This window comes from Charadrius vociferus, unplaced genomic scaffold (assembly GCF_000708025.1).
Source record: "Charadrius vociferus isolate BGI_N301 unplaced genomic scaffold, ASM70802v2 scaffold513, whole genome shotgun sequence".
Classification (NCBI taxonomy): Eukaryota; Metazoa; Chordata; class Aves; order Charadriiformes; family Charadriidae; genus Charadrius; species Charadrius vociferus.
In genome coordinates, this window is record NW_009647423.1 from 11766 (window position 1) to 25916 (window position 14151).

At 40.8% G+C, this 14151-nt stretch overlaps 1 protein-coding gene across 1 annotated transcript in view; it reads left to right on the forward strand.

Moving 5' to 3' along the window:
- The first annotated feature begins 10025 nt into the window (after positions 1–10025).
- The window catches only part of COL9A1 (collagen, type IX, alpha 1), a 75870-nt gene continuing 71744 nt past the window's right edge, over positions 10026–14151 (forward strand). Inside the window, exons 1-4 of the mRNA XM_009880522.1 lie at positions 10026–10192; positions 10515–10588; positions 11938–12015; positions 12155–12287. Coding sequence (XP_009878824.1) covers positions 10179–10192; positions 10515–10588; positions 11938–12015; positions 12155–12287 — 299 coding nt within the window. The 5' untranslated portion in view covers positions 10026–10178. The remainder of the gene's footprint in view (positions 10193–10514; positions 10589–11937; positions 12016–12154; positions 12288–14151) is intronic.

Genomic DNA, 14151 nt, shown 5'->3' on the forward strand with positions numbered 1-14151 from the left:
CAGTTCTGGGCTCCCCAGTTCAAGAAGGACAGGGATCTGCTGGAGAGGGTCCAGCAACGGGCTACAAAGATGATTAGGGGATTGGAACATCTCTCATATGAGGAAAGGCTTAGGGACTTGGGTCTCTTTAGTCTAGAGAAAAGAAGATTGAGGGGGGATCTTATTAATACTTACAAATACTTAAAGGGAGGATGCCAGGGGGATGGGAGCAGTCTTTTTTCAGTGGTGCCCAGTGATAGGACAAGGGGTAATGGGCACAAGCTTGAACATAGGAAGTTCCATCTTAACATGAGGAGGAACTTCTTTACCTTGAGCGTAGTAGTGCACCGGAACAGGCTGCCCAGAGAGGTGGTGGAGTCTCCCACGCTGGAGACATTCAAAACCCGCCTGGACGCTGTCCTGTGCAGCCTGTTGTAGGTGACCCTGCTCTGGCGGGGGGGTTGGACTAGATGATCTCCAGAGGTCCCTTCCAACCCTAACCATTCTGTGATTCTGTGATTCTGTGATAATAAGACTTATCAGATTTGTTGTACAAGAAGCCCACTGGTGGCAAAAAAAACCCAAGGAATAAAAAAAATGGTAGTAACAATGGGTGTCTTGGGCAATCCAACTATAGGACATATAAAAATAAACGAGAAAGTAGCAAAACAAGTTCTGTGACATTTGCAGGAGTGAGTGACTAATTTACACATGACAACAGGAAGTATCTAATCATATCTGATGAGATACACTTCAGAGCATTGCATTAGTAACATGGGAGACAGAGAAGCTTATGCCGCTAATCAACATGGATTTATTTATAGGCATGCTACATTCCTTCTTAAGTGAGCTGCAGTAAAACATTTACCAGTCTTTTATAAAGCCAACCATTAAAAAACAAATCTAGATGATAAACACTTTCCTGTCTAGCTTCTTTTTTGTGGTTTTGTTTCTTAAGAAAGGTTTTTCATGTAGTTTTCCAGAAGAAATATCCCCCAGATATCACTGCAAGATATTTTCCTTCTCTGAATTCATGCAGTTGCTCTTAAAGTATCTGAGCACTTGATTCTGAGCACTTGATTCTTCACATTCTTGCAGCACAAATAACTACTTAGAGCTATACAAACCAGATTGAAAGTAACTATCAAATCACTTGTTCCTCGTAGCGAAAGTCTTTCTCACAGTCATTCTCAAGGGCAGGACAGTGGGCAATGAGGCCCAGAAGCTCGGAGTGCCAACAAACACGGGTACCGAGGTATTGATAAATTGCAGCAATGGAAATTCTGCTTGAACAAACAGAAAAAGCTGCCATCACAACCGGTGCAGTCACCCTTAGTGGTTTTGGAGTCTCTGCCCTTGGAGATACTCAGGTCCCAGCCTGGCAAGCAGTCTGCTCTGACTCTGAAATATGAATCTGCCTTGCCAGGAGGTTGGACCAGGTGACCTCCACAGGTCCTCCCCGCTCTAAATTTTTCTATGTTTCTATGCTTTTTGGACTCTTTTCTAACATCTGGTCTGTGAGGTGATCTTTGAGAGTCCTCTCTGTGTACAAGAACAAAAATTCCATTCCAGTATCTTGCATTTTGAAAAAAATTAGGGAATGGCAGAAAGAAACTCCCTTCCTTCTCAGACCATGGCTGGCTTTGGTTTAGGTCTAAGTCCTCTGAAATGTGTTCTGGCATTACAAGAACAGTCTTTCCTTTTTGAATTTTCAGTATTGCAAGTCTTTTAAGTATTAAAAGAGAAGAACGGCTGTATCAAGTCCATCTGGTACCGCATACTTTGCGTGGTCAAGCTGTTAATAGTGGATGCCTAGAGAAGCATGTAGGAATAGAACAAGTACATAGGAACACTTTTCCCATGTATTTTCCCTGTTGGCAGTGACTTGCGGCCCCAGGACTTTGTGAGTTGGAGGTAGTCCCTGGTCTCCATTAATTTGCCATGACTCTTTTTGATCCCATACAACTTTTAGCATTCAAAATGGTCCCGCCACTCACCAACACGTTGTATGGGGAAGTGCTGTCTGTTGCTTGTTTTGAATTGTTTTGAAGAGAGCAACAATTGTTCTTTATTCACTTTTTCCATGCTGCTTACACTTCGTTAGATTTCATTGTTTTCAGGGTTGAAGAATCCCCATCTATTTAATTGTTTTTCTTACTGAACCCAGTCCAAACCTTTGATGATACCTGCTGACCATGGTTTATTCAGCAGCAGTTTGATGGTTTCTGCTTTATTCACTATTGTTTTCCTAATTGTTCTTAACAAGCAGTTTGCTTTTTGCCCACTACTGAGCACTGAAGTGTGTTTTCATAGTTCTTCCTATTACAGCTGACAGATACCTTTCTAGAATGGTAGAAACAACCATCAATTTAGAACTGCTTTTTCATTGCCAATAATTTCCTCTTTATTTATGCAGAATTTCGCCTGCTATTTTATCAAATGCTTGCTAGGTATTTTGAGACCTTCCCACAATTTACACCCTCAGCTTTCACTTTTATTGCTCAGGTAAATTCCTCCTATCTGCAGATGTTACTTCCCTGTTATTCACACTCCTTCCAGATCCCATTTATGAATATTTTGAACAGCGCAGGCCTTTGTACAAATCTCTGTGGGACTTCACTAATAAGCCGCCTTCTGCTTTGAAATGTTCATTAAATCTACCCTTTGTTTCCTACTCTGTAGTCATCATTTTGGTGGCACATTGCTCAGAAGCACACTGCCAGTTGTGGTGTAATGGTGGATTCACTGAGAGAAAATGGAAGGAATAACATTAACAATTTTTTTTTTTCTTAGTTTTCTCTGAATGAGCTTCTGACCAGAACATTTTCTGCAACCCAGTAACTCTGTTGAGGTTGATAACCAGCTGTAAGTGAAGTGCAAAATCAGTGCAATGGAAATGTAGGCCTTGTTATAAATATTTAGATACTTTCAAATTGTTAGAATTATACTTCACAGTATTTTATTATTGTGTTATTCTTAGGTGTTTTTGTCCTTTATATTTCTCAGTAGAAAGAAAATAATAAGTTTTAAATTTTGGCACAGTTCTTTTGATACAGAACATATCTTGCAGATTAAAATATATATTCTAAATGTCTTTAATTCTGTACAGAGGCCTGCATGTGTCAGCTTTCTGTGGTTCTAGAATCTTCCCTAATACCATACTTGGTTGAAACATATCTTTCATTATAAAACAGTCCATCTAACTCTCCCCGTCCCAGAGCTTGGGGGACAGCACTTGAATAAGCGTGAACCTACACAGGGATGCCCTAAGACTGCAAAAAAACTGAAATTACTTTGGGGATTACTGAGGACTCAGACTACAGAAACCTCATGGTCTTCAACAGTGTGAAATCTGGCTTTTTTTCCCAGCTGCCACTGAAATCAGGATTTGTGCCACAGAATTTGCTCTTTTGTGGTATCTTGATTTGAGGTAAAACAGAACCAATTTTCTTTTCAGTAATTTTAGTTTTCAGTTAACCCTCTTCTAACTCTCTGAAATTAGTAGCATATTCTTCAGACAGTGTCTGCTACCAGAGTGGTAAGGCCTGATGTTTATAGTGAATACCAAGCAATGATGTGCAGAGAGGCTCCTGCTTATATTTATAGCTACAACAGCCAAGGGCAGCTGGCTTGGTTATCCACCAACTTGGAGAGTGGGGAATGGAAGACCTTAGCAGGGTCCCACCTGTGGGGAGGGGCAGACAGGAGAGGTGGCCCAAACCTGACCAACAGGGTATTCCATCCCATCTGCCTCATGCTCAGCATAAAAGCTGAGGCATCAAAGGGTCAGCTCTCTTTCTTCAATGGCCGACGTCCGAGGAGGACTCTGTTTGTCTGCCTTTGATCCAGATCTGTGCATTCCTGAATCCAGTTCCTGAGTTCAGCTCCCGTCCATCACTAAGTCCAGTCTGGGACTTTCCCAGTGCCTGCTGGTGATGTGATTGTCATCCTGGGAGCTTGATACAGTTTTATATGTATTGTATACGTTGCACAATTTTCTTATTAATATAATCATATTTGTTATTATTATTTTACTGTTAATATTTCATTAAATTACTTTAGTTTCTTTTTCAATCCATAAGTCTCTCTCTTTCTCATTCTGCTCTCCCTTGGGAGAGAAGTTAAAGAGAGCGTCTGTTGTTTGTTTTAGTGGCCAGCCCAGCCCAAACCACGACATGTGGAAAGGAGTATGTGAAATGACTATTTCTTTCCTTCCCTGCCCTGTCAGGACCTCTCATCCTTTGCCATGTCCCATTTGGCTTTTTCTCACGAGGGGCATCAAGCTGGGCTGAGGGAAACCTGTGCTGTCCTTGGGGCTGGGCAGCTGGAGCCTGGCTGGGCTGAGGACGGGAGGCAGGGTACCGAGCCTGGCCAGGGAAGGCAGGGAGTGCTGGAGAAAACACGCCCTTTAAAGTTGTCACTGTCCAAAATAACTATGCACTAATTTTATTTTCATGAGTATTTTTTCCTATGAACCTGTGTTGTGGTGCATACATGCTTGTGTAAGAGACGGAAATCCTGATCCCATTTAAATCAACGGATAGTTTGTTACCGGTGTTAGCAAGGACATAGAATCATAGAATCATAGAATCTCTAAGGTTGACCTTTAAGATCATCAAGTCCAACCATCAACCTTCCCTGACAACCACCTCTAAACCATGTCCCTAAGCACCACATCTACCCTTTTTTTTTAAACACCTCCAGGGATGGTGAACCCACCACCTCCCTGGGCAGCCTATTCCAATGTCTAATAACCCTTTCAGTGAAAAAATGTTTCCTAATATCCAAAATAAATCTCCCCTGACATAACTTGAATCCATTTCCTCTTGTCTTATCGCTTTTCACCAGGGAGAAGAGGTCAGCCCCCACCTCTCTACAACTCCCTGAATGGTGTGATAAGGTCTCCCCTCAGCCTCCTCTTCTCCAGGCTAAACAACCCCAATTCCCTCAGTCGTTCCTCATAAGGCTTGTCCTCCAGACCCCTCACCAGCTTTGTAGCCCTTCTCTGGACATGATCCCTCTCAAAGGGTATTTCAAGACAGTAAAATAAATTATGCTTGCTGCAGCATTTAGAGATAAATATCAATGGAATTCAGTTCCATCAGGTCAACAATTACAAAAAAGTTCTGGTTTTAAGAATTGAAATTTGTGTTCAGGTAACATAATTTTGGCTCAAAAAGAATCTGAGTGTATTTAGAGAGATATTATATTTCCTCAGTTCTGTTGAAACATGAAAGAACATGTTTTTCATCACCTAAATGATGCTAGTGAACTGGAGTGATGTTTAGGCAATATGCAGTGATAGAAAAAGAGAACAATATAAAACAATATCATCAGGACCTACTACGCTGTGGCTGAAAATACTTCCAAATTTGGATGATTTTTGTTGTCAGTTATATGCAGTTGTGAATTCTGGACCAAGCTCTTAGTCATACTATTTGTTAGTATAAATGAAAATTTCTTCACTACGTTTTATGCTCACTGAATAACTAACACAAACAGGTGAAGCCTGTTTCTCATCTTATTTCAGTAGTTCAGAGTCAGTAAAATCAGTGTGATCAGTAGATGGACACAGATGTAAGTTAAGGGAGATCAGAATCCTAATTTTTGCCAAAACACAGCTGTGTTCATTGCAATAATAGCATAGGTCTGCTTGAAGTCTACTTAACTTTTCTTTTGATTTTCTCTGCCTTTCCACTAGAAAATAAATTCTCCTGTATTTGAGGTAATTGGAATCACTGACTGTAACATTCGGGGATAATCACTGTCTGGCACCCCTGGAGACAAAGTACAAATCTTCTGACCTAGAAAGAAATGAAAATAGGAAAGATACCACAATCTAGACTCTCATCCAAAGGTAATGGGAACTGTGAACCTCATCCACAGAAAGAATTATTACGGCAACATGTAGCTATGGTGGAAGTTTGTCTGGTCCCATGTATAGACCATCTCTGTTTGTGCTCCAAGAACACTCCAGAGGGATTTGTTGAATTTTGGAGACTACATTGGGACAGGCTGGGTGTTCACAAACTGGCTGCAATGTCATTACAGGCAGGTTCACTGGGAAAGATAGTTGTGCTGAAGAGATGAGAATTTGGCCCCACATATTGCCAGGTTTCTTTGAGTGACGTCTCCTAGAAAGAAACTGTTTGGTCTTTATAAAAAACGGCTTCCAAAAGCTTGGAAATAAAAGCTGTTTTTCTTCCCATGCCAAAATTCATAAAATTTTGGACAAAAAAGTACATTTTTATTATGGAGGTAAGAATTTATTGGATAGTAAATTATTTGTTAAATTCCAACGATGTGTTGGAGCCTGACAAGGATTATAGTTTTGCTGTCAATTCAATTACCCTACACTTGTAGATGCTGGTTTAATTATTTGTTGCTGGTTTAATTAAAAGGCTCTTAAGTCCGTGCATGTTTTGCCCCTGATGTCAATGAGATCCGTCACAGGTCCAAGTTGTCTTAAGTCTTAGAGTGATTAATAAAGAGCAGATCTTTCAGAAATGCCATTACTCACAGCCACACACAGTTAATCTTGAGCTATCAGAGCCAAACACAATGTAACAACAAACTCACACAAGTGAGTGGTATGTGCGTATCCCAGAGTCTGCTAAACTACCAAGACAGTGGTGACCCTTGTGCTATAGGTAAGGATAAAGAAGGTTGAAATGTGTAAAGCAGATTTTTGTTATTGTAAACTGAACAGAGAATGTGGCCTTAAGAAGCTGAAGTTAAATGAAAAGACTGAAGGCACAATTTAGAGACCACTGGAGGCAGAAGTGACCTTCCAGGAGATAGGAGATAAATAAGAAGTGACCTCTTTCCAGTCCTCTCTGCTGCTCCTCTCCCCTCAAGCCATGCATGGAAGGGTCAGGCAGGGCTGGGGCCACCAGCCATTGCTCCTTTGTGGGACCACTCATGTGGGCAGGGGTCCCACTTCGACAAAGCAAACTGAACATTGGTTCCTCCAGTCCCCAATCCTGATGTTGAGCCCTCAGTTCCTGCGTATATTCTGCAAATATTTTTCAGGGGAAGAACAAACTTGCCTAGTCCCTCCTAAAAATCCTGCTCGAAAGTAGAAGCCAGTGACACTGAGCTCCTTCAAGCTCAGTCAAACAATAAACGTCAGGAGATGGCTTAATTTAGCCATCCTAAATTGCCGTCAGCCCAAGCCTGAATTAAGGAACCTTCTTCTCTGCCACATTTAACAGCTCCTACTGAGCCAAACATTGGTTTCTGTGGTTTTTGTTGGACTGAGCCTTCTGAAAGTCTAACTACAGCCAACTCACTGCAACCTTTTTCATCACAGAGAGCAAACTTTATATCCGCAAGAGAAGCTGGGCCCACCTGATTTATTTGCTATTTCCCTCCAATCCAGCTGCAGTCTCACCAGACAGCTGTACGAATACATGTTCTCCAACACAAGCAAAAGGAATACAGAGTCAGATATTTGAGGAGAGGAATGTGAAGTCAGGTGTGTAAGCACACTTTAAAATGCTAGTGAGGTGATGACACTCCTACGTAGCTTGTTTTCAGGAGACAGTATTTGAATGAAGTCACCATACTTTAGCTAAAGAACAGAGACCTTTTGGAGAATCATGTTCTATGTTGTTTAATTAATCTACTTTCAAAGTTGAGCAGTTAGTGCTTAGACGATTGTTATCCCTGAGCACGTGGCTAAACAGCAATCACGGTACACCGGGATTTTCTGAAAATATCTGTACTAGCCCAATTCATAAAAAGAGAAAAATACAGCTGACCTAAAAGGCACATCAAAATAGTCAAATCATCTAGATGCGACCACTAGTCGGATGGGGACTGCCTCTGTGACCCTCAGCAAGTTATATAAGATACCTACTCCATCTATCTTAATTTACATTTGCATGAAATGGGAATAGTATTGATGAGATCACGGGGCTAAGAAATCAGCTACCATTAGTTTGCCTGCTAATACTTTTCTTCCTCTTTGAAGATGATGTGATAATTATTATTAGAACATCTAATCAGGAATTTCATCATACATTGTGAGTTTCATTTCAAGATGATGAAGACATCAAAATGCACACAGGACCACCCAAGCTTATTATTATCTCCTAAAGAGTTTTCCCTTTGCCCACAAATAGAATACTAAATGGGTTTTCCAAGCCTTAGTTACATAGTGTCTCCCATGTTTTATTTCAGTAAGTATGTCTTCTGAAGATTCTGGATTGGGAAAATACTTCAGTCATAAAAGAAATTCCACCTGCGAGAATTGCTGCAATGAAATGCCAATGAAAATAGATTATAGATTGTTCAGAAACAGAGTTTGTGTTCTCTGAATTTCTCTGAACAAGGCCCCCCCCTCTTTGGTGAGGATTATGTGTGTGTCAATAACCCCAGACACAAGTAATGGCAGACATCTTCATGTCATGTGCCAAAATATATTTGCTAATTTACTCAAAGATGGTATCACTTAGTTCCATATCTAACTACAGGGATAGCTTTTTCTTCCTTAATGCTGCCACAAAGAAATTGGCAATACTGAGCTGTCTCAAAGGCAAACGTAATGCCACAACTTACATATGACAAAAGAGATGGTTTGGCACTGGGCTCTTTTCCATTCCTTCACAAACATTCTGGTAGTCCTTCTAAGCCCTGGGTGCTCTCCCTTATTCCTTCCCATGCCACATCATCCCTTCCCCTTCCTTATAGCTTCAGGTGACTTCCATGTCCCGGTCTTCCTTCCGCGCCTTATAGACTCCTCTTGTGCCCTACAGATACTGCCTCACGACAGAACATTAATATTTGCACGGTGGATAAGTGACTGAGGTGTATGGTCACTTGGGCAAACTGACTGTGAAATGGAATTAATATTTCTCCAATTTTTCATTTTCTTTATTGACAGTGGTTTCATGTGTCAATTCTGACACATATATCATATGTTCACAATCGTGCTGGACTGCAAGGCTCCCTGAGTGTACATTTCTCTTGAAGGGGGAAAAAGTGTTATCACCCAGGATCTGCTTGCTTAGGCAGGAAAATGAGACATTATTCATGGCAAACTGTCCATGTCTATGATCCAGCCCTTCCCTTTCTAACAATAGACATAAAGGCATGAACAACATTGACACTGAAATTACCAATATTGGGAATGTGAGTTACAGCAAATTGGGATAAATGGGGTAGTTCGTCACTCAGTTATTGCTTCAGACTCTCAGCAGACAGCAGAGATTTGCTATGTCCCACACTTAAAAAAAAATCTGGAAATTTGAATTACCTTAGAATATTAAGAGTCTAGAGAAGATGAAACCTTACAAATGTGAGGCATTAGCACAACCTAGCATACTTTTTCATATATACATGAATTTTGACTGCGGTAACTACCGGGACCTTCTGGCTATTCACCTCTTTTCCTTGGTTTTTTTCGTGCATACAGATTTGAGTCTCTCTCTCTTTTTACATCCATGTGAACAAATATGAATAAATGTCTGTGTGTGTCCAAAGATGTGTAATAGCCTATGGAAAAGGAGTGCTTTATCATTGACAGCTGAAGAACAGGAGTCTGCTCAGTAATGCCTATGTGTATTCCTTGAAAAGGTTCAAGTTTAAGCAATGAAAACTCTTTTAAATAATTACTTTTTATTCAGAAGAACCAACTGGGACACCACCAGCCAGGTTTCTCCTGAGGCCATCCGATAAGTAAATCAGCAAGAAATGGAAATGCCTTCTTTATAGGACTGAGCTTCTCTTGTTCTCAAAGCTTTTAATCTTAACACCCCGTCAGGGCCACCAGCTTCTTCAAACCCCCCTGGTACATGTTATTCTTTCATCTGCCTGGCTGAACAGCAGACCCCGCCATTCAATGACTGGCATCGCTGAATTCGCAGTTTCTTAATCTCCCTGCCCTGATGCTGGCGGAAGCAGCAGCCTTTTCTTTGCTCTCTTGGCTTCTTTATATTCAACTGGCTCTAGAGATCCGCCCTCAGACTCAATGCAAAGTCAAATTTGCAGAGGAAAGATCAACATTTCCAAACGGATTGGGAACAAGACTAAACTATTATACTCACCTCCCTCCCCGCTGGGTCCTGCGTGGGGCAGGAGGAGCCGTCTGCACCCATTGCTGCTCTCTTTTACGGGGCTAATGAGAGGGAAGCAGAGAGTGTGACTCTGTACACCACGTATTCACATGAGAGAAGTGAAGAAAGCCAGCAGTGAAGATGAAAAGCAACTGGTAAGAGAACAAGTGGGATTTAGAGAAATCTGTAAATAAGAGATTAGAACAGTTAAAGCTGTCCTTGCCAGCTGCCGCCTTTGTTGTTTGCTTTTATGACAGCATTATATGAAGGAAATGGTAATAGAAAGAGCTTTATTGACGTGTTTTATTATAAGGCAAAGATAAAAAGTTCTCATGTAAAGAAACTGTCTTGTCAAATCTGTTAGTAAATCCTTAACTTGGGTTTTTATACATTTAATATGCACGGCTCTGAGGAGAAAGTCAATAAGAAACTGTCAGAAACTATAGATTCATACTGGAGTTTTCTTTCTATTTACAGGAAAATTACAGTCTTCTTTTACGTGTGTAGTTTTCTGTGGTCTTTCATCTCAGCCACCATCCAGCAACAATCAAGTAAGGAGATGGACTTTATCTGTATTTTATCTTTCTGAAAATTTCACTGTCAAAAGAATTATTCTGAGCTTATTCAAAATGACAATCCTCTCTAGTTACCCATCGTAGAAAGGGAGAACTGTCTCTGTGTGTGTATGTATGTATGTATAAGAGGGGAAAAACTAAGAGCTGTGTGTGTTATTTTAAACTCGCTACTAGATATATTTTTAAGGTAAGGATTAATGTCTGGATATAGGTTTTAGATACAGGACACAAACCTCCCCCCATCTTTCAGTGCTTCTAGTTAGATATTCTGCTACGTGTGGCAACAACTGGTTCCACTTCATTTGCTGGGCATAAAATGTAAATGGCTGGATGTCAGCCATGTGTCTCATCAAATAATATAGAATGAGCCTGTTTCTAAGGTGTAACATGTCAACCTGAATGTTCCCTTTAAGTCTATGTTGTCAGAAGGAAACCCACATTTATGGTTGAGCCTTTGCAGCACACAAGAGGCTCTCTGTAGGTTAGAAATACATCTCCTTCCAACTTGCATGCTTCATTCTTCCCCATCCAGACTCTACTAACATTTTCCAAATTGACCTGGTACTGGACTTGTACAGGACTCTCAAACTCTTCTCAAGAAAGTTTATTTTTCCTTCCTCCTTCCTTAAATTAGGGGAATCTGCTAGGTTTTCATGCTCATTACAGGACTTTTTGACAGATAATAGTCTGAAAAACTAGTTTTTAAATTTTGTTTCCTCAAACAAATTTCTTCTACATTCTTGTTTGGCTCAACAAAAAGGGTCTGTAAATTCTTCTTGTATGAATGACCATTCTCAAATGTGGAACAGAGGAAGGTGGGAACACCTGGAATACCAGAGAGGACGGAAAAGATACCAACAGTTTCTCAACAGCCTCCTTAGTTGGCAAGAGGTTTGTTTAAGTTTCCTTGGGACTAGGGAGACTGTTGATTTAGGTAACCATTTTTTTTTTTTTAAAGTTTGCTTAAACCACCAAAAGTTCCAAACCAAAAACTCCTTACACAGCAGACCTTCTTATGCTACAACTATTCCTCCATAGATCTGCAAAAGAAGAATTATTATAACCCTCATTTAAAGGCTTAAAAAAAATTTAATCAAATAATCAAGTTATAATTTTAAATTTGGAGCTTTCTAGAAACAGATGTTTATTTTCTTAGACCTCTGACTTCACTGAATACAGTTTAAATTGATTATTATATACATCTACTTACTATTTATAGTCCTATTTAATTCATAATATTCTTACAGTTGCTTCACTTAATTTTTTTTAAGGTGATCTGAGGCCACGTGCAACCACATGGTTAATAAATTGACCCTTTTTTGCAGGACTACCAGTCATTCTGGGTGCCAGTCACAGAACTGATCTCTGCCCAACAATCAGGATTGGCCAAGATGACTTACCAGGCAAGTAGCATCCCAACTCTTTCAGGAAAAAGCTGCTGTTCAGAAACTTTATTGGGTTATATTTAGGTCTGTGACTGCACAGTTCTCTAACTGAATTAAAATGTATGTTACATTCTGGACATGCATATTTTTTTTGTAGGCTTTGACCTGATTTCTCAGTTCCAAATAGAGAAAGCTGCATCTCAAGGAATTATCGAGAGAGTAGTGGGCTCTACTTCTCTACAAGTGGCTTATAAATTGGGACCCAATGTAGACTTCAGGATCCCAACCAGGTAATGTTTTTTGTTGTTTGACTTTAAAATATACATATTTTACAACATTATCATTTAAAGGATAGATCCTTTGCCCAGCCAGATCACCTCATTTGCAAAGTTTTTGGAAGGGGAAAGAGGAGTTCAACTTCTTTTTTCTTGGCCACCACCAGACCAGACTGATTCTGTAATAGCAATTTCAGGGACTTCCACTTTCCTCCACCAATGATATTGCCCAGGGTGCCTCAAGATTAGTCAATAGAAAGGGATTTACCTCCAGGAAGTGAAGCCAAAAGTTGTTGATGACTTGAAAAGAGGTAGGGAGGCAAAGAAAAGATAACAGGAGGAGAGTGAGGAACGTTTTCTCAAAACAGTGACACAAAGAGATCTTTCTGATCATGTCAGGACTGCAGAGACAAGATAGGATTTTTGCTTTTTGGCTAAATGGTGCATGCATGTTCCTGGCTGATTTATGGTCACTTAATCTACAAGCTATCACTTAGCATGTCAGAGACAAGCTGCAATAGGAGCCAGAATTTAGGAATCTAATTGTGTTTGTGCTTTACAGGCCAGACTTGCTGCTGGTGAAGGAATAGAGACAGTACAGCAGGGTAGACAACTCTTTGCCAAACTTAGGCAAGTCTGGATTCTTGTCCAGCACCTTATGTAATTAACAATGCCTTTATTGAGCAATTAACTGGCAAGACCTTTAATTGGACTACTGTTTCAGCTAGGAATATCTGGAATGGAAAACATTTCTGCCATACTCCAGCTGTCACAACTTTTGCTTGCTGCAGTCCTCCATGGCTTCTACCTTCATAGCCATTAGGTTTAGCTAGTTTACAGCCTAACTGGCTGGTTACAATGGACTCGTGACTACTTTCCATCCCAGTGGCAAATCAAGGCCGCTAGTGGATAAATGTGAATCCAACCGCAGACAGCAAATGGGATCTTCGTTTCACGAAAAGTTGGAGATTCTCAAATTCTCAACGCATGCTTCTTAGCTCAGAAACAGTCAGAGCTGTAATACTTTCATTTTTAAGAAACCTTAGACTTATTGCTATACATGGCTCTAGTGATACATGTGCTCAATATACACGAGTTACCCCTGATCAAGCCTGTATCAGCTGCATTAATATACCATGGCATCTGAGCTGACTACCACCACTGGGCTTGTTGGCTGAGTATGGTACTGTAGTATCATCAATTTATTATATTCAAGACACTGACTGGCACTTCCAGTCAGCATGGTGCTGGTATGCTGCAATGCCAGCTCACGGTGTAGCTGAAATTTGGCCCTGGCTCACAGTAAAAAGTCACTCGTACTTGATCTGAGTGTCGTGTCCAAAAGTATGGGTTAAGGCTTGACTCCTGACAACGCTCTGGTGCATCAGTGTGCTGCTCCTCTATCACTGACGCTGATCTTGCTGCTCTGCTCCAGAGTTATTTTAGAGTGTGCCCCTGTCAGTAAGCTGACTCAGAAGAAGTGAAGTTGGCAGTAAGAAGCTGAGGCTAATAGCGGAGGAGAAGCACAGCTTAGGCCATTTCTGATATTTTATTTTTTTTAAATGGAACTCTTTGCATAATCTTTATAATGTGGCATGGTAACTGGGTTTTACTGGTGTGAATTTGCGATGATGAAATGCCTGAGAAGCATTACAAGAGTTAGCAAGTCATGCAGAGCACCTCAAGTGAGGCTGAGCATCTTTGATGGCAGGGGCACCTGGCTCTCTTAGACCCTGGCATTGCAACAACACTGAACTCCTGCTGCATTTCCCTCCAGCCACCTCCTGCTATCCTTTATTCACACCTGGATAATGTCGACATTTCCCGGGGTACCCGCGGAGGAAGGGAAGGGAAGGGAAGGGAAGGGAAGGGAAGGGAA